Raw genomic sequence first — 25,793 nt, 5'->3', positions numbered from 1 at the left:
CAGAGGACAAAAGAAGTAGCAAGCCTAAAGGCTATTTACAGCAAATGAACAGTATCTGAAAGTCGTGTCCATGAACAAATCCAACAAAGACCTGAAACGGGACCAAAACATCAGACTTGATCAGAAATGTGTCATCTGAAGCGTGGCTGTCAAAAAGCCATTCTTAAAGAAAGAAAACTGGGAGAATAGGCTGAGGTATGCCAAAATACACAAGAACTGGACTGAAAATTAGTGGTAACAGTTCTTATGGAGTCACGAATCCAAATTTGTCATGTTTTACTGAAATTGTCATCAATACATACAGAGGAGGTCAGGAGAGAGGTACAAGTGGGGTCCACAGCCATCTGTAAAACACCATGGAAGCTCTGTCATGGTTGGAGCAGCATTTCAGCCTGTGGTGTTGGAGCTTTTCAAAACCGACGAAATTATGATGAGCAAAGTACTACTGTTTTGATCCAACATGCAACATCATCTGTAAACCATCTCATTGGCAACAACTTTTCAAAAGGACAATGATCCCAAACACACTGCCAGTATAATAAAAGCTTACATAAACAGAAAAAACACACAGTGGAACACGAATTGGCTTCCCCAGACCTGTATCTTTATATTATTGAAGCAGTGTGGGAATCATGTTGACAGATATCCGAATAAAAAGCAGCCAACATATAAGGAAGAGGTTTGAATGTCCTTCAAGAAGCCTGGAGAACCATTCCTGAAGACTACTTAGCCTTGAGAGTTCAGGCTGTGTTGAAGAATAAAGGTGGTCATACCAAATATTGACTTGTTAGAATTGCCTTATACTCTATATTTCTATTTATGTTTGCATGTTTCAATAAATAACACTTATGTCTGTGTAGATCTTCAGTTATTCTAGGCCGTGATAGCCTTAAGGTAAGACTAGCAAACTAGCACCTAACAAAGTATAAAGCAATGAGGTGTAACTCCAGACTTTAACAGTACTGTGTACTTGATTTTCATGGATAACAGCAAAGCTACAGTGTGAATTTATCAAAATACTCTGCGCACAACTTTGGTCTTTTAATAATTTATTCAAGACTTTGGACTGTTTAAACATAATCAGAACACATCAGTCTTTAATAGCAGAAACACAAACGACAATGTAGACAAACTCATACTCACTCAACAGCAGAATACATGAAAAACATCAACAAAACAAGTAAATATATACACAGGTTTGCCTCTCTACAGTCCATGGTAGAGAGCATTAGTGTGAAGATCTGCTCACTAGATGGGGACCAAAATCTTTTGAGTGCTGATTATGTCACCGAGCTTGTGTTTGATCTTCACAAAGAGACGCTTGAACTCCAAACCATCACCCTGGAAACACACACACACACACACACACACACACACACACACACACACACACACACACACACACACCTTGATTAGATGAAAGTGCACTCATACACTGAGGACATTGTACTCTTAGACCTGTTCATTAGGTGACTCAGACCAGTGGGTTTCTCTGTATCAATTCTGCTACAGTTTGTCTTTCAGTAAACCCGTTTTAAACAAACATGAGTGAAACCAACTGACCTATAAGGATGACTGCATGCATACATCTATATAGATAGAGTTAAGTTTTACAGATATTTTACATGAATATAGGCTACAATCTAAGCCCTATATGCCTACATCTGTTTACCTACGGGTATCATTAAAAACAATATTGTTTTACAGACACATATGGATGAATATTAGGGGTAATATACACTAACAAGTTCCACTCCACTCACCCAAGGACACTGTACAAGTTTAAGAGCATGGGAAGTTATACAGAGTAGGCTATCTTAAACAGGCGGGTTTTGAGGGTTGACTTAAAAAAAGGGAATAGTGATGTTTTCGAGGTCAGAGGGTAGGCAATTCCAAAGTCGAGGGGCAGAGCGACTAAAAGCCCTGCTCCTTATTGTGATAAGACGAAAGGATGGAACAGAAAGAAAAAGAGGAGGATCTGAGGCACTGGGATGTGATGGAGATCTGTACCAAACCAGAACGGTATGGTGGGGAGAGAGAATGAATAGCCTTAAATGTATAAAGGAGTATTTTAAAATTAATGCGAAGTTTAACCGGGAGTCAGTGAAGCTGCTTCAGGATAGGGGTGATGTGGTGGGTAGAGGGAGTCCTAGTAATAATACGGGGAGCAGAGTTCTGGACACGTTGAAGCTTATTGATGGATTTTTGTGTAAGGCCAAATAAGAGTGATTTGCCCTGCTTATCCATGTAGAGGTTTTCAAGTGAGTTTATTGGTTCAGCCAGTTTGAAAAATCCTTATTTACAGACAGCTGAAACCAACTTTCCACCAGTCTGGGGAAAAGACTGAAAATGATCTTCATGTCTTCCATTGTCCAAGTTCAAAAGCACAAGTCACAATGTTTGTTGTAAAGTCATATGAAATAGAAAGCTTTCAAAAGGACTCCATGCAGTCCTGCAAAACACAAACTACATCCTTACTGCAAGTGCCAAAGCCCAAGAGCTACATCTCAGACTCTACAGGACTCAGTTTGCATGCTAAATGTTAAACAATCATTTCAAAAAGTTCTAGTTGAAAAAGACTGAACAAGTAAAAAAAAGAAAGAAAAAAGAACAGGCAGGTTTTCAAAGTCGCATCTAAACACACCACAAGACTTCTGGAAGAATTCTTTGGACAGATGAGACGAAGGTAAATATGTTTAACTATAATACACAGGACCATGTGTCAAGCACAGTGGTGGCGGTGTAAAGATTCAGGCTTGTTCTGCAGCCACAGGACCCGGGCACCTTGCGGTCACTGAGGTTTCTGTGTATACCAAAGTATTCTAGAGGCAGATCTGAGGCCATCTGGCCAACAGCTTAAGCTTGGCCAAAACTGGGTCATGCAACAGGACAATGATCCCAAGCACAGCAGTGCATTTACCACAGAGGTTTTGCAATGCTCCACTCAAAGTCCAGACCTCAACGTGACTGAATAGCTGTAGTGGGACCTTAAGAGAACTGTGCATAAACAAACCTCAATAAAGTGAAGCAGTACTGTAAAGAAGAGTGGGCCAAAATTCCTCCACAATGATGTGAGACACTGATGTAGCTACTGAATCTGAACTTCATTTTTCACACGACTGCATGGACTGCAAGCTTGAGTGGTTAAGATGTCAGAACGTGCAGAAGGCAGGGGATAAATCGTGTTAGAAATAATATACAATTCATCTTTTAAATGATAAAACCTACCTTAGACAGTCTGAAGTCCAGCAGCACTCTCTGATTCATATCCAACAAATGAATTTTAAAGATGAGCTTATTATTGCGTTTGTCAAGCGTGCTCACGGTCACCTAAAATGTGTGTTATAAAAAATAAAAGTATGTTATGATGAGACGCAGAAGAAAAGGCTGTGTTATCAGGAAATGTAAAAATCTTGTATATTTGAGTATAGATATACCTGTTTGGTGCTAGTGAGTTTGAAGCCAAGTGCCAGGCCTTCACAGATGTCTTTCAGGGCAGTTAAGGAGGCATCAGCACTGACAGTAGTGAAGAAACGCGTCATTCTCCGCACTAACCTCTGCCACGGCGACTGTGCACAGAAAGAAGAAATGAGGACATGTTAAAAAGCTCACAGCAATAATGCATCAGAGTTTTGTTGATATTCAGATGCCTTTAAATCAAAAGAAACTTTGGTGAAAGGTTAAAAAAAAAAAAGAATAATCTGCATCTTTGTGTGTGAGAATAAATACACATATAAACATTTACGTAGTGAAACCAATCCAGCACTGAGTATGTGAATTACCTGACTGGCTCCTGGTGTAGCTAGTAACTGACTACCCAGTAACATGTGCTCAGGTTTGGTCGGCTGGGAGAAGCTGACTTGACCGTCATTTTGACTAATTAACAACATGGCTTCCCAGCCACCGGCTGCAAAGTCAGGCTGAGAGCTTGAAAACTGCATCCTGTCATCACTACAGAAAGAGAAAGACATTCTTAAGATTATCAGACACAAAAAGAAATTGAGCTAAAATTAGAAAAGCGCAAAGTTCTGACCTGTTGGCCCGAGATATGAGTGACCCATCAGATCGAAGACTGTTGTTCCCTCCTGAGTGCAGAGAACTTGTTGGCTGCTTCACTCCTACAGAGACAGAAAGACCATTATGAGTACAGTGAACACTGAAGCTAAACTAAACCTGTTGCTGGGACTTGCCTTCAGTAAACCAGCGGTCTTTCTGGATGTCTGTGATGGAAATGCGTGCATCTGGACTGGCCAGCAGCAATTTGGATAACAAACCTGAATTTAAAAAAAGTTACACATGAACCAAAGAACAACATGTAAAACATGCAGTAACTAAACTTACAATAGCGTGCGACTCACTAAGAGGCAGTGGTTGTATTTTTTTCCAAGGAAGTAGATATGTTTTCTTCTGAAGCCAGTCTGCGTACTCCTGACAGCTCTCAGTTGGCTGGTCCCACGGCAACTCTAACAAGGAAACAACAAAAAGGTTTCCTCACATTAACTGCATGGACTTCAATGATGCACAACCTCAGAGAAGTAGCGTTTGCATTTTTTCTAATGATGTAAGACATGCTGTCTGATCTTTCAGAACTGTATACAATAAATAAACTGAATTTTTAAACAGACCTCAATCTCTTTTTTTTACCATTACAGTGATGTGACTGTATTTCAAGATAACTAAATCACCTTGAGTCTATAATTTGGTTAAGTTTACAACCAATTCTTAAGCGTATAAACACAGATATCTATATCTGTATGTGATATAAATATATCTATAAAACTGTAACTTGCCAGCGTCCATCGACCTGACTGATTTCCGCAGCGATGGGGCAAAAAATAAGCAGCAGATAACAGACATGTAGTGACAAAGTTTAAGAAAACATACACAGCTTTCACCTTAGAAATACTTTACTTTTTAATTTAGTCATTTTCCCCTTCACGTCCCTCCTGCTGGGTGTCACTGCTAAAGTAATGTGCCCTCTCACAGAGCAAAACTCAAGCATCTCAGTCTCTTCCACTGGTTGTAAAAGGCAACTTGAATTTTTGCCTCAATGTTTGTCATGTTCAACAACAAAAACAAAAAACAAAACATGTTTTCAATACACTGTGTGTCAACTCCGTACCAGCACTCTGGACTAAAAGTTTCACCCTCCTGGGGTAAACAACTTTTCTAGCGCACAACTCCTTGTCAGAGAGACAGAGAGTGTGTGTGTGTGTGTGTGTGTGTGTGTGTGTGTGTGTGTGTGTGTGTGTGTGTGTGTGTGTGTGTGGAAGCATCTAGTTGATCACTGGATTGTAGCCAACCTCAGTAGCAGTGCTGATTTGCAATGTGGAGGTTGGGGCAGTTAAACATAGAAGTTAATCTTTAAACAAGTTTGACATTCATGGTGAAATCAGAGACGGGTCAGAGCTTTGATGGAACTTAAAAAAAAAAAGAAGAAAAAAAAAAGTCAAAAACTGCTGAACAGAGGCCAAACTTAAATCCAGTAAGCGTTTAGATTTTTATGGACAGAGTGAAAGAACTTAAATGGCACCGTGTACAACAGTGAGAACCATGTGGACCTGTACATACTCTCAACATCACCAGAAGGGCACAGTCAGGAAATCTGTCAAACGAAACGGATTAAGGGCTTTAATGTTTTGTTGTTGTTTTTTTTAATATATACACTAACTGTTTATACTTCTATTATAAAAATTCTAACCGCTATAACCAAAGAATTTCATATATAAGAGATAAATAAAGTATTTCTTCTTTTATTTCTATTACCATGTGATCTCCTAGCTTGTTTGTACTTCACTGTTGACTTAAAATAAGATGATATTCAGGTAAACAGGTCAGGCTGTAAAGATTGAAAACTGAATCTGCTCGACTGTAAAGTTCAGACAATGTCAGACTGAAGATGGAGACGAAAACTGAGGATGGTCCTGTCTGACATCAGGCAGAAATATGACAGCAAGTTACAAGACAGTAAAAATGATGAAAAATCAGCTATTTAATTTAGTAAAATTAGTAATTCAATCAAATGCAAATTCACACAAGCACAACAACCACTTGCAGCTTTGACACTGGCCCTGCTGACCTAACAGCTTTGTGATATCATCAACTTCTCATTGCCATTGCTGTCATATGGTATTGGACTACAGATGTGTGTATGATCTTCAAATTTTGGATCTTACCACCAGCCAGCATGGCAGTGAGAACTATGCCACAAGCCCAGATATCTGCAGGCTGAGCTCTGTACTCTGTTTGGCTCAGAAGCTCCGGAGCCACGTAGGGAAGAGTCCCACACAATCGATTCAGACGGCGCTCTCGGCCTTTAAAGCGAAACATGGTCGCCAGGCCAAAATCTGTCAGCTTCAGGTTATCTGAAGGTAAAAAAATAAAATAAAAAATCAACCCCAGAGGGCGGTGGTTATAAGAAATAAAAGAGAATCCTAAAAAGAGAATCCCTCAATAAAGATTGCATTTCCTCACCTTTGTCATCCAGCAAAATGTTCTCTGGCTTTATGTCTCTATGTGTGATGCCAAAATCATGGAGGTACTCCTAGAAAAGGTCAAATAAAAATAAAAAAACTTAAAAAAGAGAACAACAGCAGGAAAATATGCAGGAAGTCACATAAACACAAAGATGTTCTTCACTCACCACAGCTGCTATTAGCTGCTGGAAAAATCTATGAGCATCCTTTTCAGCCATCCCTACATCGGGCTCTAAAGAGAGCGTAAAAGAAGAAAGAGTAAGCCTGAAATCAAATACTTGCAAAGAATGATTACTGAAAACTCCAGACGCATTTCAGCTAAGTTGAATTCATGTATTCATGCTAATCATATCCAAGTCAGGAAAGCTACAGTTGGAAGAATAAATCAGCAAACAAAAGGTTTTTCTTGTATGACAGTTTACGGCTCACCGATTCGATCAAACAGCTCTCCCCCGGTGCAGTACTCCAGGAAGAGGTACACAGTTGGTCCTTCCTTCCGATGGCCAAAGAAGCGTACAATGTTGGTGTGTTTGAGCATCTATGAGTTAAGTGCACACACAAAGATCCTCAAAACAGTGCTCTCAGCTATCATTCTACCTAGCTAAGAGCTTAACGTTTTTAATTAATTCTACAAATCTAAAACAATTAAAAATAAAATAAAAACAACTTCAGTCTGTGTTAAATTGCTTACAATCAGTTTGTACCTGTAAACCAGAGGAACAAACTGGTCAGTCTCAGCCAGTTTATCTTTATGAATCTAACCAACATTAATAACAAATGCCATTTCTTTATATTTTACTTTAGTATGAAGTACGACTTCATACATGTTTGCTTTCAGTTTGCCTCTTCGGTGTCTGTTCAGCTGGTTTTTGGATCTTCTGTCATCATGTCACATCATTTTAGGTGAGCCAAAACAAGCAGACACATCTGTACATCTGTATTCTTATCTGCATGTTTGCTTTCAGCTTGCCTGGAATAGCATTAGCTTTAACAAACTTTTCCCAACAAATGACACCCTCGAGCTGAGGGCTACCAACGTCCCCAGATCAGCTGAGGCTAGAGTTGGTTTTCACAACAGTAACAGTTTTTATCTAATTCTCACAGTCTGGAACTGGCATGAACAGGCTGTGTTCATGCCAGTAACTGATGCAAGGAAAAGGGAAATGAGAGCATACAAAGCTGTGATTCAGTTAATTAACAATTTCTTTCATGCAGCTGTTTACTGTATTAATATATGGATTTAAGAACAGCTGGACTTGTTTTACAACACACCACTGGTGAGCCGCTGCTTTCATTCATACTAACTGTGCAGGTGAAAGTGATGGATGTACCTTGTGGATGCAGACCTCCTTCTTGACATTTTCAGCACACTCTTTTGCCTGCGAGGTATCGATGACCTTCACTGCTACCGCCTCTTCAGTCTGTCTGTTCACCAGGAGCCTCACTCTGAGACCAAGAACACAAAGAGGACAAACCGGTTAGATCATAAAGAGAAAAGAGAACACAGAGGTGAAGAGAAGTGAGAGGAAGTCTGAATGGAAACAGGATGTACAAAGAGCTAAAGTCTTCCTAAAGTGTTTCTAGATATAATTTTCAAGTAATTTAAACTTTGTTAAACTTTTCAATAAAATCAGAAGGTCAGGTGTCAAAGTCCGTCTGTTTTAGTTGTTTATATTTTATTTATTTTTTTCCCCTTCTATATGTTACTACATCACTGTTGTGCATTTTATTTATTTTTGTTGCATTTTAGATTCTTAAGTACTTTGTGCAGCATGCAATGTTGAAAATGTGCTATATAAGTTAACTTGACTTTGACCTCTAGAAAACAAGAAAAGCATGATTGATATTAGTGATGTCATTCGCAGCTGCAGGTCTTTCTGATTCAGTTGATTAAATACCTGCAATCATCATACATCAGAAAAACAAAAACAAACAAACAGAAATATTTAAGATCATTTTAAACCCACTCAAAGAGTCAATCTAAAGTTAAAAGGTTCTTTTTGTGCAGTAGTTTTCTTCTATAACAAACTTTGAGCATTTGTATCTCTGGACACCTCATTTAATGGTGGCATAATGCCATAATTTAAGAATGATAGAAGCAGTCATTGCTACCCTGACTGTTTGATTTGTTTTCTAACAATTCCATTGCAAAAAACATGGAATTGTTATTGTAAAAATGGTTAAACTTTCAAGTCTCATAACACTACATTAAACATGTTTTCGCATATGTAAGGTCTCATTTTTACCTACATTTTGATACCTGGTTCATCTACCTTTTTTTCAAAGCTAACTGTGACTGCGATGGAGTCAGGTGTCTCCTGTGAGTGATGTTTTTGGATTATCAGATGAACATTTCTAGTGCATATACATGCCTGTCATGATCCCATGAAACAAGAAAAAAAAAAATCCTTGTCCGATGGCTAGAAGAGGACAGCTATTAAAGGCGATAAGCTAATGATAAACAATGATAAGGAATCTTTCATACTCTCCGTAGGCTCCTTCTCCCAGAGTCTGAACAACGTCCCAGTCCTGCACAAAAGGCACCGCCATGCTAGAGACAGAAACACACGCATTCATCACTTTGGCTTTCTAATATTTACTTATGTATTCGTTATTTTCACAACATGGGTCCTATTTCTTCTAACAAGTGTCTGTTAAGCCTTTACCGGTTTACAAAACTGTTAACTTTGACAGCACTTTGACAGAGTTCTGTCAAATGTCATGATGCTCAAAAGAAAACCGCTAAGAAAACTAAAATACGAAAATATGAAAGAGTAACCTACCTGCTCAGCCTTTTCACACAGCAGCGACTGCCACATGTAGCTATCCTTAAAGCTCAGACGCACGTCTTCATCCTGCTGCACTGACTTCTAAAGATTTTTCACAAATTTGGCGCGTTGTTGTCTCATTGGCGATAACTTCCGCATTTCCGCCTTGTCTTCTTCTACGCCTCTCTTCTTTTTCTTCTTCTTTGAGTTTAGCCGGTCAGACACATATTGCTGCCACCTACTGTTCACCTACTGTTATCCAAGTCTTATTCGAATTAAACATGCCAGATTTACAATTCATTATTCAACATTATTTAAAGCCTGAATAATTGCCACAAAATTTTTAAATGGAGAGTTTATTGAACCAGCTGAAAGATTTGTTTATAAAGTTATTTAGATATTTCCCCCCTTATAGTAGTTGTAATTTGCGTCATATTTGCTACATCTGGCCTTTAAAAAATGCTTTAAAAAGCATTGCAAAATTTATTTATACTTTAAAACGGGTAACAAATCACACTGATGATGTAGAAGTCTCAAAAATTCACAAAAAACTGCATGTATTAAATACGATACACTAGGCATGAAAGGGTTAAACATCCATCCATTCTCTTCCGTTTATCCTTATTAGGGTCTCACGGGGTTGGAGCCTATAAAGTTAAACATGTGGCATGTTTTTTTATTTTCTATGTAAATAAGATTTGGGTTTATGAGATATGCCAGTCATTGCATTCTGTCTTCAGCGCTTTGGACAGCTTCCCAATTCTTTTTGAATTGGGCTTGTAAAGAGCTGAAAAACATTTTAAATCTTTCTTTGAAATTACTGATGCAGGTGTTTCACAGTAATAATTGGCACTTTGCTGTTTTAAGAAGTATAATAAAAGATAGAAAACAAACAATAACATGAGAAGAAAACAAAAACCCACCCATCCACCCATCCTCATTTAGAGTCGCCCTAACTCAGGTCAGCACCAACACAGAAAGAATGACACCAAACTCTACCACTACCCTGACATTAAAAATGATGTCCTAATATCTATTCCCTTCTACAATATATTTACCAATATTTATACACTCACTTAATGTAATTACATGTTAATAATCTAATGTGACTCATTGTGCAGTGTAAAAAACTATGTAAGAAATACAGATTATGACATTTACAATAACATGCTAGCTGCATGTGGAATCCACAAGATCCAATTTTAGTAACAAAAAGTGCTACAATACACGTGGGTCAAAAATAAGGGAAATGCAATGCAGCTGTGAGTTTCATGCAAATGAATGTTCAAAAAGCCTTTCTTGCCATGTGAGAAAACATTTTCTAGTTAATGGATGTTACAAAGCTTTTATTTAAACCACTTTCAGGTGTCTGGAAGTGTGAAGCTTCAGCTGGAAGCTCCTGCAGATACTGTCATTTCAGAAGGCCCTTACAGAACTAAGGCTTTTCAAATTGAGGGCACTAAAGGGAAAATAATAGTGGAGTTTTGTTACTGGAGGAACTGATGTGTCCAGTATTCACACTGTAAAACTGCCCAGTTAGTCTGTGTGGCATGTAAATTAAAAAGAAGACCAAAAAAATCACATTTTCAAAACATAATCTCTTAAATGTTTTTCAGAAAACAAACTCAAAGCCAGAGAGAGCTTGAGGCACGACGGAGTGTTTAATCAATACTTGAATCAATGTGTCAACAAGCAAGCCTGGTGCTTTTGGGAAATGATGAAGTGAATGTTTGTACTTTGTCTTGATTTCACAATGATTTTGTTTTTCGTGTAACATGTGACAGCATGTGTACACATAACGGGAAATCCTGGATCCAGAAAAACCTTAGTTAAGGTCAGGACACACAACACAAACCATGCAACCCACATTTGTAGTTGATGCATTTAACTATTTCATATATAAACAATTGAATAAATGAAAACAGTTAATCAAAAAATCAAAAATCTGAGTCAAGAGCACTTTTGTTACTGTAGTGCTTCACCTTTTGTTTTAAGTGAAAGATAATTGCTTAATACAGCGGTTCAGCTGCTCAGCTGCTTTCTGTTTGTCACTTCTTACTGCACCAACCAGGTGTTATAACACAACATCACATAGTTTGGCATCTTTTTCATAACATGAGCAAAGTCTTCCCAGAAAAAAAGATATCAAGAAAAAAGACAGCAAAATATTCCTAGTAAAGTGTCAAGTGTGTCTTTAATGGAGGACCAGCTGGAGATCCAGAGATTGGGGGCATTCGGGATCAGTTCTTGGCCTCGTGCCTTGTGTACTCTGAATTTGTCAGTTTTCCACGTAGTCTTTCACAAAGTGATGAAATGATCTTCATTCTTATTGCTGAAAGATACAGAGACTCTTTGTATAGCAAATCTTATTACTAATGAACCTAATCAGTTTGGTAAATGTTTTGCTACTGGTTGTATTTATTTATGTATTTAATTGAGATGCTCAGCACGTAATAAAAGTAAAGCGAAGTTTACAAATAATAACTACTGTAAATAGCGTCCCAGCTCACATTGTAAGTAATATATTAGATAAGAGATCTTTGCGTAATTCTAAATAAGTTATCAGTTGAGAAGGATTTGTGTAAATGTAGAAATTGTTTGAGTGTTTTCTGTGATAAACATGTATTGATCCTCTTTTACGGGTCATAAAGTTAATAAGTACCAGGATGGTCTTTGTCCACTCCCAGTTTAAACATCACTCTCTATTCCGAAATAAATCGGCCACTTCTGCAATATACTCTCATTTTTAAACTGTCCCCCAGTTTAAGCTTCAAGATGGGATTTTCTATCCACTGGAGTCGGCTTGCAGCGCTTTTATGTGCACTTTGGATGGGTAAGATACTTTTATTTTAGATAAAAAATTATATACAGTTTTGAGTTTCCAATAATGTTTTTGTTGTTTATTTAGGTTTATGCATTGTATAAGGTTTAGTATTCATAACATAGTTATAAAAACTGATCAATTTTCAAATATATTTATTTATTAACTAATATATAACTGAATATTACACAAACGTCCTTCTATCCATCAGGTTTTAGAGACTTCTATGCTTATTTTTCTTAAGGTACAATAGTTTTATGTTCTTAAAACTATGTTATGTTCTTAATTTGAGGTAGTTATATTGCCAAGAATAAAATAAATAAAATAAAATCATTATCAAGTAGCAACATCATCAAATGTGATTATAGTGAATTTTAAAGATTTTTTTTTCAGAAAATGTAAGTCTGTTCTAAATTTTGTTCATCTATTTATGGAAATAAAGAAATAATGTTGTGTTAAATATAAAATATCAGACTTTTGCATTTTTACACATTAAAACATAACAATTTAAATTCTTGTAATACAAACAATACTTCGCAAAGGTAAGTAAAACAATGTATAAACCCTTCGTGATGATAAGATTTTAATAAAATAATAAAATGATGATTTTAATAAAAGAACGTTTATTCATTGCATACTGTGCACTTTAAAAAAAGGCAAGTTTTCAATTTTACACTACTTTAGTAATTGTGTAGTGGTACGTATGTAAGTGTATGATATACTTAAATTGTAGCCTCTGAGAACTGTGGACTTTTTTTTTCAGGAGCTGGTGTTCGATGTGCTTGCCCTGAGAGTAATTTGCAAATGCAAGGAGGGAATTACACACTGAGTAACAACCTGGAGAGAGGCAGCATGTTGGTATACCACTGTCCTGAGGGCTACTATCCATACCCAGCAATAACCCGCTTATGTCAGGCTAATAACTCCTGGAGACCAAAACCCAAAAGATCTCCAGCTCAGAGATGCAAGCGTGAGTGGCAAAGATGTTTCTCCCTTGCCTCACACTGCCTGATAACAACATATTAACTGAGGGTCCTTTTGTTTTGTTTCACAGTGATTGAATGCCCAGACCCCAATGTGCTAGAGTACGGAAGTGTCTCCCCCCCTCAGGAGAAGTACTATGTGGACAACGAGACCACGTATGAGTGCTACTCTGGATACACAATGCAAGGCTCAGTCACACGCGCGTGCTTAAAGAATGGGAAGTGGAGCGGCTCCACTCCAATCTGCAGGCGTGACTGTGAGTCCCAAACAGCAATGATTAAAACTTGATCATTGCTGTTCCAGCTTTCTAGATTTCATTCTCGTATTTAAAAAAATACAATTTATTATGTATATTTAGACAGACTGAAATTGACATTTTATACCTTTAGATTTGACAACTGTTAAAACACACAGTATGATGAATGTAAGGTTTTTGTTGTAGCCCCACAACGGTCTTTTCTTGAGTAGGTGCTTGCATTCAGGCCTTCCATTGGGTTTTTGACATTGGGTTTTTTTCTTACCAAAGCTGGGGATCATTGTCCTAATCCTGGTATCCCACCTGGTGCCTCAAGAGTGGGGAATATTTTTGGAATTGATGACACGGTGAGATACACCTGCAATGGAAACCTGTTTTTGGTGGGCTCCAGTGAACGAGTGTGTCAGCAGACCGGCGAGTGGACTGGCATTGAGCCAGCATGCTACTGTAAGAATGACACAAACACATACTGTTTACACTCTGTGCCATCATCTTAGCCACTCTTTGCTCTTTTAAATGTTCTGGTTGTATGATATATACTGTTTTCCTTTGGAGGCCTTAATGGTGGGAAGCCAGTGTGGGATCACGTCCTGCTGTGACTTAGTCACTGGTTAAGCAAATAGGATCTGCAGATGTGTACTGACCATCTAAATATCACGTGTGCAGTGACAATATGATCCCTCACCAGCTTCTTATCTATAAATGTTTCCTGAAACTCCTGAGAGTCACCTTGTTATAAAGTCTTTCTTTAGTATAATTGTTATATATCACATACGTATTTCTTGCAGATAAACACACCTTCGACACACCACTGGAGGTTTCAAAGGCATTTGGCAATTCAATTAAAGAGAGCCTGACCACTTTAGAGTCCACAGGTAAGTTATTGATCAACAACTACATACTCTCACTGGACACTATATTAGCTACATCTTGCTAGTACCATTCTGGAGCCCAGGTACAGGATATCTTGAAAAACGTTCAGCAGAGAATTTGGTCTATATTCACATGACAGCAAAATGCATATCTGTTGGCTTCAGATGTGAATCATCCCCACATCCCAAATATCCTTTGTTGGGTTGATAGCTGGTGACTGGAGACCATTTGAGTTAATTTACTGAAGTCTTTGAGAAACCAGTTTGAGATGATTTGGGCTTTGAGACATGGTGGGTTTCCTGCTGGGAGCAGCCATCAGAAGATGGGTACGCTGTGATTGCCAATATTCTAAAAATGTTTTCTAAAAGGGAACGGGGATACAATTTGAGGGGGGAATTAAATTTAAAACATCCTCGTATCCGTACAACATTAAAAAGTTTTTGCATCTCTGTGTGTGGAGTGAAGCTGTGGAACAGACTAAGTAAAGATATGAAGCAATGTCCAAGCATGGCGCAGTTTAAAAAGCGGTTTAAGGATATGGTTTTTACAGGGTACAGGGAAAAGGTAGAGATTTGATAGGGTGTTCTTGTCTAATATTTTCATGTGTGTGCGCATGCACGGGTTTGTTGGTATGGGTATATATGTATGTGTATATGTATGTATGTATATATATATATATGTGTATATATATATATATATATGTATGTATATATGTATATGTATATATATATATATATATATGTGTATGTGTGTGTATGTATATATATATATATATATATATATATATATATATATATATATATATATATATATATATATATATATTAAATATATATAAAATTGTAGGTTGTGTATCCTTCAGGTGTTAATGGGGTTATTGAAAATGTGTATATGTGCGTATGTGTGTATATACGTAGGTATGGATAGATAGAAACATATATGTGTATATATTAAAAAAAAAAAAAAAAAAAAAAAAAATTACACATAACATATAATGTAATTACAAGGAGGTATTTCTGTAGTCTATTGATACTAGATAGTGGAAAAGGGGTGGGATTAAATAAGCTTATGCTTCTTCCTGCTCCTTTTTGAACATGGACGTTATTTGGAGTTGTGGTTGCTCGTTTTCCTTTTGTTTGCTTTGTTCATTTGTCTCTTTTAATTCTATTTTTTTTATTTTTTTTTTTTTTTTATACTTTTTCAACATGTTCAAAATAAAGATTCAATCAATCAATCAATCAATTGCAAAGCAGCAGACATGGTAAACAACAATACTTAGGCAGTGGCATTAAAATGTGTTCTGTTTGGCCCATAATTTGTCAAGAAAACCATCCCACATCATTGCACAACCACCAGCAGGGTGAATTGCTCATGCTTTCATGGAGTTGTTTACACATCATGAATGTCTTTGCACTATAATCCGAATGTTGCAGCAGAAATCAAGACTCATCGAACCGGGCAAATTTTTTCAAATCTTCTGTTGTCCATTTTTTGTGAGCCTGTATGAATTGTAGTCTCGCACTCCTGCTCTTAGCTGACAGCAGTGACAGCCAGAGTGGGCTTCTGTTGATGTGTCAGGCATTCAGAGATGCTCTCCTGCATACTTTTTTTGTAACCAGAGGTTTACATCAAGAGTAGCAAAGCCGAATTTGATGCTGAGATTCATTGCCTGAATCCGGCCTTTATATCAACTTTATATTGGAAATATAAATGTTTGTGAAACATCTGCTTACATCTCATTGAACTCAGTTTTGTAAATCCACGAAGAGCAGTAAACATCAGAGGAACAGCAGCAAGTCAGCTGATCGCAGCTTGTACACCAAGAAAATCTACAACTCACAATAAAAATTATACTGAGGTTATTGTTCCCCATGCTGAGTCAGTACAACGGATCTTAGGGTACCACATCCACTGAATCCCACTTTCACCCCTGGCTGTACAAATTTTCCAGTTTAGGTGTGAAGGCAAAGTCATTCTCTAACACACATGTAACAAAAAATAGAGCTTTTTTAAAAAAAATTCTACTTTTTCTCTGCTCATATTTTACATATCTGATTCAAGATTTAGTTTTTCACTTTTACTTGCGTAAAGAAGTTGATTCAGTACTTCAACTTTTACCAGAGTACTTTTAACACAAATATTTGTACTTCAACTTAAGTATAAATATGCATACTTATGCCACCTCTGGTTGTGACAAGTGGCTATCTGAGTTACTGTTGGCTTCCTATCAGCTCAAAGAAGTCTGTCCATTCATAGGCGGCTGTGGCTACAATGTCAGGGCAGCTGTGGCTACAATGTCAGGGCAGCTGTGGCTACAATGTAGCTTGCCATCACCAGTGTGTGTGTGAATGGGTGGATGACTGGATGTGTAAAGCGCTTTGGGGTCCTCAGGGACTAGTAAAGCGCTATACAAATACAGGCCATTTACAGGCCATTTTTATTCTATGACCTCTGACCCCTGGATATTAGGGGTGCAACGATACACAAAATTCACGGTTCGGTTCGGTTCGATACTTTGGTGTCACGGTTCGATATTTTTTCGATACATAAAAAATGTTCATGCCTTTTTAATTTGTCATTTATTAAAATTATAAATATATATTTTAACTCAAAAGTACAGTTTTTAAATTTAACCCTAACCCTTGTGCGTGTTTTTTATTTTTACAGCGAATGCGCACCTGCGGACCACTTATGTGCAGCCCTGGTTATTTAGCTCGTCATATTGCAGCCACAGAAATTCTTTTGTCCATGAAACCATAAAGCTGCACTTTCTTTTTGCCTTATAGTCTGATTTGTCATAACTTCTCCGTTTTGTGGTAAGCTTTTCTTTGGCTGTCACTTCTTCACCCTGACCTGTCTTATTTGGCTCGGCAGAACTAAAATATATATCTGTCTGTGAAGGTTCTCAGTCATCCAGGTCATCGTAGTCAAATATAAATCCTGCTGCTTTTACACACGCACTCACATAAGCTCAGCGATTCTCTGCGCGATCAACCTCTCACATGTTTAAGCTGCGGGAGATTTCACTTGTCATGTTTGCATAGTAAGCTAACGATTGATAAGACGATGTCAGAGGAATTGGTGCGCAAATTATCATCACTCACAGATCAGTGCTGTCGCTCTCTATACACAGTTCGCGCGATTGCAAAGTGAAAGCAAAAGAACAAGCGCAAATTCAAACGAGATTTCAATATGTCACATATTGACAGTGGCTCACCGATGCCAATGACATAATTACCCAGCTACATTTCCGAAAGAATGCAAAAGCATTGACATATATTTTTCCTTCCTACAATAGCCCGATGGGCAGGGCAGAGATAGATCTTGGTACCCCGACTGAAAAAATCGCTAGCGCCGGGACGTTGGGCTAGCGATATTGCGAGCCCTGTATCTGATTGAGGAATCACTCATCTTTGGAAAAGAGAGTTTATTACAGAGAAATGTCTCTTTCCAAAATAAAAGCTATACTATCCGCTTCTTCTGGGCTATATTCTCAGCAGCATATTAAACAGCTGTCTAAATGACTCGGCTAAAGTTAGTAGCATGCTTGCTTGTTTTTTTTCTGCTTCCACTTGTCTTTGCACTAGGATGATGTCGGCGTAAATGTGCAGTCATATTCTTGTGTTCCCACTAGTGCTTTCAGGTTAATCTCGTTGAAATGACCTTAACGCCACAACATGGCAAATCTCCGTTAACGAGCTACCGCGATCCCCCCCCCCTGCATGGGGCTAGACGGCCAACACGTTAACGAGCTAACTGCGCTAACACACTAGTTCCCACCCATGTAATTGAGCATTGCACGGCACATCCAACATACTGTTTTACTTTAGTCCATGACTCGCTTACCTTCAGGGTCATACGTCACATGAAAACCAAAATAATTCCAAACGCCAGATCTGAATGAGGGTGGGGGAGGTCCATGTTACAAGGGGAGCTTAACTTCTGTCTCGCTAGCTTGCCCTGCGCTCTTCCTTCTGACGATGCTGTCTATGTTGAGCGCTCAGTGAATCTGCGTTCGACTACTCCGCCTAGGCTGCACTGTCGACCCTAGGCGGAGTAGTCGAACGCAGATTCACTGAGCGCTCAACACAGACAGCATCGTCAGAAGGAAAGTTGATAAAATAAATTACAAATTTTGTATTGTTCGATACATATGCGTACCGAACCGAAAGCACTGTATCAAACGGTTCAATATCGATACGAATATCGTTGCACCCCTACTGGATATGTAGTTTTTTCTATGCAAATCCTAGAAATGGTTGTGCGAGAAAATCCCAGTTGGTCAGCAGTTTCTGATCTACTCAGTCACCTTTCTTCAGTCTGATGCTCGGTTTGAACTTCAGTGGGTCGTCTTGACCACATCTGCATTAGATTCGATTTTTGCTTTAATGAGCAGTTGAACAAGTGTATCTAATAAAGTGATGGGTGCGTTTTGCTGTTTAGGCATATTTAAATAACAATAAAATTACTTGTGGCAATGACTGGGGGTGTTATGAGAGAATTAATCATAGCATAATAATGCATGCTTCTTTGTTGTTAATTCAGCCCAACAAAATGTGCTAATATATGCAAACATATAGTGTAACAGAGTTGCTATCTGTATAATAATTTAACAATGACAGTGTTTATTCAGACTTTTGTTTGTGAGGTGTAAGCTGACAGTATCTTTTGTCATTCAGAGGAAACACAGGAGGGCAGAAAAATCAGGATTTCAAAAAATGGCACACTTAACATCTACATTGGTGTGGATATTTCTGACAGCATCAGCGAAGATTATGTCAATAAATCCAGAGACGCTGTGGTGAAACTCATCACAACGGTGAGAAACAAACAGCTTTTCTTTCAAAAATTGAGAAAAAAAGTCAAAAGTAGAGTTTTCCAAAATGATATGAAAGCACATTTTACTGGAAGCTTTTTGTTTTTTATGCTGCTACAAAACCTCCTTTTGTGCTATAGCGTGCTGATTTTGCGAACAGTCAGCAACATTGGGCTTGGACTGGAGTTATATTAGGATTGCTTTGCAAATTGCAGGCTCAGTTTGGAGGTCTAACGCTGTGCATAGGGTGAAGCTACAGGCTGCTGTTGAAGGATGCTGGCAACATATTCGCTGAGTCTTTAGAACATTCGATCAGATATTTGATAAAATGACAGGCTGCAGTTTAATTATTCACGTGTCACTGGTTTATTTCTGCCTTTAAATGTGGCACATGGACCCACAGGCGTACGTGAGTGTGAAGCTTTTTACTCTGACACACTTTAAGGAGCGCATCTTCCATGATGTACACATAACGTACACACTAAATCTCATCCAATCTGGCTGCCACCACAACGTCCCATTAGAAGTAAATTTCATTATGTATTACAATTCATAACCGTGACTGATGCTTCTTGGCATGAGTCCTTTGGCTGGTTGTCAATGTTCAGCACAGGATACGCTAGCTGCTGATTTATGGACCAATTACTAAACAAAATAACAAACATAAGCAATCTGAAATGTAAGGAGGTGTTGCATTAAGTTTACACGTGTTCACAATGGCGTGACAGAAGTTCATATGAGATCAACTCTTTATGTAACTGATTTCCTTTATGTATCAACAGATTGCCTCCTTTGCCGTGACCCCAAACTACGAAATCATCTTTTTCTCCTCTGAACTCTATGAAATTGTCAACATTATTGACTTTATGGACGGCACTGCCAAACTATCAGATGTCAAAACTAAATTAGAAGAATTTGATATTGGTGGTGAGTAAAGCACGTATTGCTATTGTACTCTGTTAGTTTGTTTCTAACAATAAGTTAAGGAATGTGCGTTTTGTGCTTCTTCCTGCTCAAAGACAGAAACACGGGAACAAATCTGAACCTTGTCTTTGAGGAATTCTTGGAGAAAATGGCTCTTATAAAGATTCGAGCTGGAGAGAATTTTAAGGAGCATCGTCACGTCATCATCGTTTTTACAGATGGTATTTCCAGCCTCTTGATTAACTCTGCCGTCAACAATAAGAAATGCTCGTTAACTTCTTGTTATCACAATGTGGTTGTTTTTTTTTTTTTGGCTCTAATAATATCTAAAAATATCGTTTTGTTTTTTAAAAAAAAAAGGTTTTGTCATTGTTTTTCACAACAGGGGCTTATAACTTGGGCGGTTCACCAGCACCCACTGTAGCGAAAATAAAAAACTCAGCATATTTGAACCTGGCAGATGGATCCAGAGACGACTATCTTGGTGAGTTTTCCATCCAATTTGTGCATGTTTCTATTTTTATACAGTGTAATCATTCCAACTTGATCCTTCTTTACAATAACATTTTATTGATACACAACAGTTTCTTGTTCGATGCTCGCTTTAATGCATAGCGTGCTCAATAGCATTCTGTATATATTGTATATAAATAAACATGTTATGCTTCATTCTGCTACAGACATTTATATCTTTGCCATTGGAGATGACATCTTTGATGATGACCTAATGCCCCTCACAGCAGGAACTGGAGGAACCCATTATTTCAGAGTTAAGGACTTAGAAAAACTACAAGACACTTTTGATGAAATGATCAGTAAGTTGTGTTTGAAGTGAAGCATGAACGTCCATCTGTTTGTAGTTCAGCTGTGTGTGTATTTGTGTGTTTGCATTCACTCCAGCATTCATCATCCAGCACTAATAAACACAAGGGAGACAAATGATCATAACTGGAGGCCTGCTTGGTTCTCTCGTTTCCTAAAGTACCTGAGATCAGAGCGATTACTCTTTATCTAGCCTGACACCAGTGATGTAGCCGTGATAGAAATATGATCATGTATCCCTCTGGACCTGTATAATGCAGTTTAATGTAATGTAAAGGGTTTGAGATACTGAAATCCAAACTGAATGCAGCCTAATGTTCATTGTTCAACTTCAGTCTTCACTGCTGCTGCTACCAACTACTACTAACAACAGCAGTACTGGTAGATTTATAAAACCAATTTAGAATTGAACAAAATTGCAAAGTGCTTCACAGAACAGATGAAAACGAAATTTTAAAAACTTCAATAAGAAAATAATGATAAGTCATGAAAAAAAACATCTTACTGTGAAACTGCACACTCATTGAGCTGCAGTGTTAATGTGGACTGTATTTTACAAAATATAGATGATGTTGTATTCAAGAAGACTTTAAAATGAGGACCTGCGAGCATAAACTCATTAGGAATGGGCTCACTGTGCTTACATATGCAAGCACAGTTATTATAGTTAACAAATGCTCTCCACAACATAAAAACTAAAATGAAAGCAAACCCACTACGTAAACAGAAATTGAACTTTAATTATTTCAGATTTAAGGACTTAGAAATTAAACTGAATTACAAACAAACACATTAGAAAATACAAAGCCTGGGGAATTTTTCCCATTCCCTTCCATACAAACAAGCTGCTGACCAATGAAAAAATCCAAGTTGCTCCATGTCACTCACAGAAGCTACGTGCAGTTTTACATGCAGTCATATGTGAGTCCATGAACATAAGCAACCTACGACCAGATGATTAATGTAACTATTGTGATGTCAACCACTGGCTTTTTGCATCTTGCAGCTAAGATGTTGATTTTGGGGACTGGAGGGGCAGGTCTGAATGGGAACTCGCACACGCATTGTTTTTTTTTTTGTTTGTTCTTTTTAAACATACTTAATATTTCAATAATAAATTACAGAGATCAAGACAAAAAGCCTTTTCCCCTGTAAACTTCTACAGCACCACAATTACCCCAATCTGGTGGCCCTCTGATAGAATTTAGGCTTAAAGCACTTCTGAATTGGCACTTTGAAATTAATTTTTCCAATCTGGAGGCTACATCCATGTTGTATACTTATGCAACCTGTCTGTGCAGCAGGCCACAGTCCCTGTCTGCCTCACGTCCTTTATCATTTTACCTGTAACAAAAAGATCAGCTGTTTCCTGCCTCAGTGATTACCGCGTTTACTCGCCCCATCTCCCTGACTATTTTAAATGGTAAGCTAAGTGCCCCTTCTCTTCCGTGCTGAAAGCTGCAAAAGAAATTTAATTGATAAACACATAACAAAAAAATGTATTCCTTGTCTTCTGCTATCTACATGAACAACACTGGATTTTCTATTTTTAAATATCATTCATTTATTGTTTTCATGCAGATGAAGATGAAGTCAAGGGTCTCTGTGGACTTCACAAAGAGTATACGGATAACCGCAATGAGCTGAAGAGGAAAATGTATCCATGGATGGTGTTTATTTCTACTCAGGTGAAAAGTTTCGCTGTTTCATTTAAACCAGTAGAGTAATGCGACTGAATATATAAATCTCTATCCTTACATGTTTGCTAGTGAACCATCCAAAGACTTATAGGCATAACTTTGTGCTGAACATTGGGGAGGGGAGGGGGGGGGGGGGGGTCTGTCTCATTGAATAAATAAATCTGAGTAAATTCCCATAGCCCCCCTGGAAATTACGCCCCTGCAAAAACTCATAGATTTAATGAATTTTTATTTTTAGGTGAACAGACATCAGATTCATCTACCATATTGCTATGTTCTCCCTACCAGATGTTTTACATAGTAGATTAATTATGTAAATTAAGCGTGTCTTGCTTCAGTGCATGCAGCAGTCTAAGTATATGATTGTTTTTTATTTCAAATTTTAGGCTGACGGTCACTCGAAGAAATGTATGGGCTCTCTGGTGACGCCTGAGTTCGTCCTGACTGCTGCTCACTGCGTGTTTGGTTTTTTGCCTGACAAAGTCACTGTTGAAATTGATGATGGAGATAACAAAAGTAATGAAAACTTTATCTAAAGATAGCATGATACCCTGTTTTATAAATTTGCTATAGATAAATATGTCTAATGTTTTTGATTGATGATATTAACAATAATACAACTGATTTTTTTTTCAGTTAAAAAAGCAAAAACTTTATTTTATCATCCACTCTACAATGTTACTGCCAAAAAGAATAAAGGCATTAACGAGTTTTATGACTATGATGTGGCTCTGATCCAACTGGAGAAATATGTTGTCATATCCACTGACGTGAGGTAAGAAATTAGGCTATGCAAATTATTCTGTTTGTACTGTACTGATTTACTGATTATTGATAAAACACTTTTTATTGTTTGGAATGTTTGAAATAATACATTTTTTCAGGCCCATTTGCATACCTTGCACCCGGGAGACCAATGCTGCTCTACATTTGGTGGACCAGAGCTGCGAGTCACAAGGTGTGATAACTTTGTATGTATGCTGTATAGCTTCATCATAGAGCCAAGTCTGTAAAAACAACAAAAGATATAGAATTTTATGTAGAGCTGGGTGATGTTGCCTAAACAGACTGTGAGTTATTGAGCTCAGAGCCACACTGTCCTTATATATTTGTACAATTAGTTTTGTCATTGTCTTTCTGAAATAAGCAAAACCCTAAGAGGAAAAGTGGATAACTGGACTGCAAGTGGTTGCAGACCTGGTCCAGTTTTAGAAGCAACCATTGCAAAGGTAGCAAGATCGCACGTTTATCACACACAGTTGTGCTGCAGTGTCCAACCACTGTTTTTCTTGTGTTCCCCACAAGGAAAAAAATGTGTATCTCGTGACCAGCGTTTAGAGGAGTTTGCTGGTTCTTGCTCCTTGTATTTGCTTTGGCTGCTCGCAGGATGCAGCAGACAAAGTGATCCAGTGTTTAGGGACTCACTTTGCAAATTTTCACTGACACGCGGATGTTTGCTACACATTTCCATTATTCTTTTTCTTCGTGCTTCTGCTTGTTTTGTTTTTTTCCCTAACTACTACTTATGTGTCTGGTGTGCATTGGCTCCCTGTTTGATGGTTCTTTGTTGCTTTTTAGCTTTTCCCTCTGTTTCATCAGAAAGCTTTGTCTTTTGTTGGGTATACACTGTGAATAGGTATGCTTTGTTGAAAAAAAAAAAAGGAAAAAACTGATGGAACGGGTTGCAGAGTGGCTCACCTGTATTCTTCTGTCTCTCTGTTATCTACAGAGAGACTTCTGTTAAAAAATCACCTCGAAAGACTGAATTTCCTGACAAGGACAAGCAATGTAGTGGACCTGAAAGATGTCCATGCTAAGCTTGGTGATAATGTAAGTTTTACACTTGTGAGCTGTGTTGTGCATGTGTCTTTGGGTATGTAAGCACAGGTTCCTTATTCTTCTCCTAAAACCTCTCCGATGTAGAGATATGAATGCATCAAACATGCCGTAGGTGTAGAGGGCATAACGGCTGATACACTGAGAGATGCTGTGACGGATAACTTCATATGCACTGGTGGTCGGGAACCTTTCAGAGATCATATTGCATGTACCGGTAAGTTCCTAATTTTATATCAAATTTTATACTCCAATACAGTGACAGTGGTGCAGATGAGTGACTCGGACTTTGTTTTCTGTTTTTTTTGTATCTCTGTGTGTTTCTATTCATTGGTACAGGTGACTCTGGAGGTGCTGTGTATAAAAACTTTCAACAACGCACAATACAGGTAGGCTGCAATATACACGGTGCAACCACTGCACTCAAACGGTTCTGCTGCACAGCCATTACAAACAGAAAAAACACACATTTTAAATTTGGCTGACATTCCGTGCAAAAGTCCTACTCAGAACAGACAGACATCCAAACAGCAATTTTAGCAAGAAGAGCAGGTAGTGAGCAAAGATTTCCTTGGTTTGGTGGCGTGAGTGGTAGCACATTGGTGAGTTGACAATTTGCAGGACTCAACCCCGTGATTGTCAAGGAGAAAGCAGAAACAGTAAAGCGATAAGTCGTGTACGACCGCTCCATAAGGCTATCTTACATGTGAGGGCAAATCAGTGAAATCTAAATCAGCTACTTTGTTTTGTACATCACAACCAAGTATAACCTTAGGGAATAAATTCACTAAGAAAATAAGTTCATGTCATTTTACCTTGTACATTCTTTTTTAAATAACCAATATTTTAAATAACCAATTGTTTTTTTGTTTTGTTTTTTTGACAGGTCGCATTGGTCAGCTGGGGAAGCCAGAAAGTGTGCACAGCCGGTGGTGTTAAAGAATCAACGTCAAACTCCAGAGACTTTCACATTAATCTCTTCAGAGTTATCCCTTTCCTCAAGGGTGTACTTGGAAGACAAGATATGGACTATGCACCACTTGTGTTTTTGGAAAATTAAACTCTTTGACATGCTGCAAATTCGTTTTGGGATTTCTCTTATACAATGTGTGCTCTGTTTAAAACGCTGCCTTGGTTTATTTTTCTAATTGAAGAACATATGATTGAACCCACTGAATCATTCATTTATTCTTTTTGTCACACTGTAAATTCACAGTGAAAACAGACTTTCACAAAGTCTGTTTTCACTTTTTTACTCAGAATTTTCTGAAATAAAACCAATAATTGAGGTTTGAGCTGTGCTTTGCTATGTTTTGAACAGAAGCTTGTTCAAGATCAGTTTGATCAGGGTAAAAGATATGACCGTATGCAGGAAAGAAATGAACATTTTATTCGACGCACATAGTTCACAACCTGCCAAAACAAACTAACAAACAGACTTTAGCTTCTGTAAACGTTACAGACCCAGGTCACAGTTCATGAACAGGTGCCTGTGTACAAAAGGGTCGATAAGAGAA

At 38.0% G+C, this 25,793-nt stretch overlaps 2 protein-coding genes across 2 annotated transcripts; one reads left to right on the top strand and one right to left on the bottom strand.

Annotated features, from left to right (window-relative positions):
- Positions 1-1,248: 1,248 nt before the first annotated feature.
- On the bottom strand, positions 1,249-9,026 carry chek1 (checkpoint kinase 1). Its single transcript, XM_085364487.1, has 13 exons — positions 8,962-9,026; positions 7,808-7,922; positions 6,906-7,014; positions 6,644-6,708; positions 6,475-6,544; positions 6,177-6,365; positions 4,359-4,463; positions 4,191-4,274; positions 4,034-4,118; positions 3,783-3,951; positions 3,438-3,569; positions 3,229-3,330; positions 1,249-1,341 (listed from the first exon to the last, which is right to left on the bottom strand). The coding sequence occupies exons 1-13, from the start codon at positions 9,024-9,026 to the stop codon at positions 1,249-1,251; spliced, it is 1,383 nt and encodes a 460-aa protein (XP_085220613.1).
- A 2,929-nt stretch (positions 9,027-11,955) lies between these two features.
- Positions 11,956-25,350, top strand: LOC146624159 (complement factor B-like). The gene is made up of 18 exons (XM_085364486.1): positions 11,956-12,077; positions 12,829-13,035; positions 13,120-13,305; positions 13,576-13,752; positions 14,094-14,180; positions 18,858-18,997; positions 19,777-19,921; positions 20,014-20,139; positions 20,304-20,402; positions 20,599-20,733; positions 22,322-22,428; positions 22,827-22,956; positions 23,077-23,215; positions 23,325-23,398; positions 24,170-24,270; positions 24,364-24,493; positions 24,616-24,665; positions 25,163-25,350. The coding sequence occupies exons 1-18, from the start codon at positions 12,020-12,022 to the stop codon at positions 25,334-25,336; spliced, it is 2,265 nt and encodes a 754-aa protein (XP_085220612.1). The 5' UTR covers positions 11,956-12,019; the 3' UTR covers positions 25,337-25,350.
- Positions 25,351-25,793: the final 443 nt, after the last annotated feature.

The sequence above is a fragment of the Diplotaxodon limnothrissa genome, linkage group LG10, assembly GCF_057381915.1.
Source record: "Diplotaxodon limnothrissa isolate DT_005_m linkage group LG10, D_limnothrissa_male_GT1.1, whole genome shotgun sequence".
Taxonomy (NCBI): domain Eukaryota; kingdom Metazoa; phylum Chordata; class Actinopteri; order Cichliformes; family Cichlidae; genus Diplotaxodon; species Diplotaxodon limnothrissa.
Note: the sequence above shows the minus strand (reverse complement) of the source record. Positions and strands in the feature narration are given on the sequence as shown.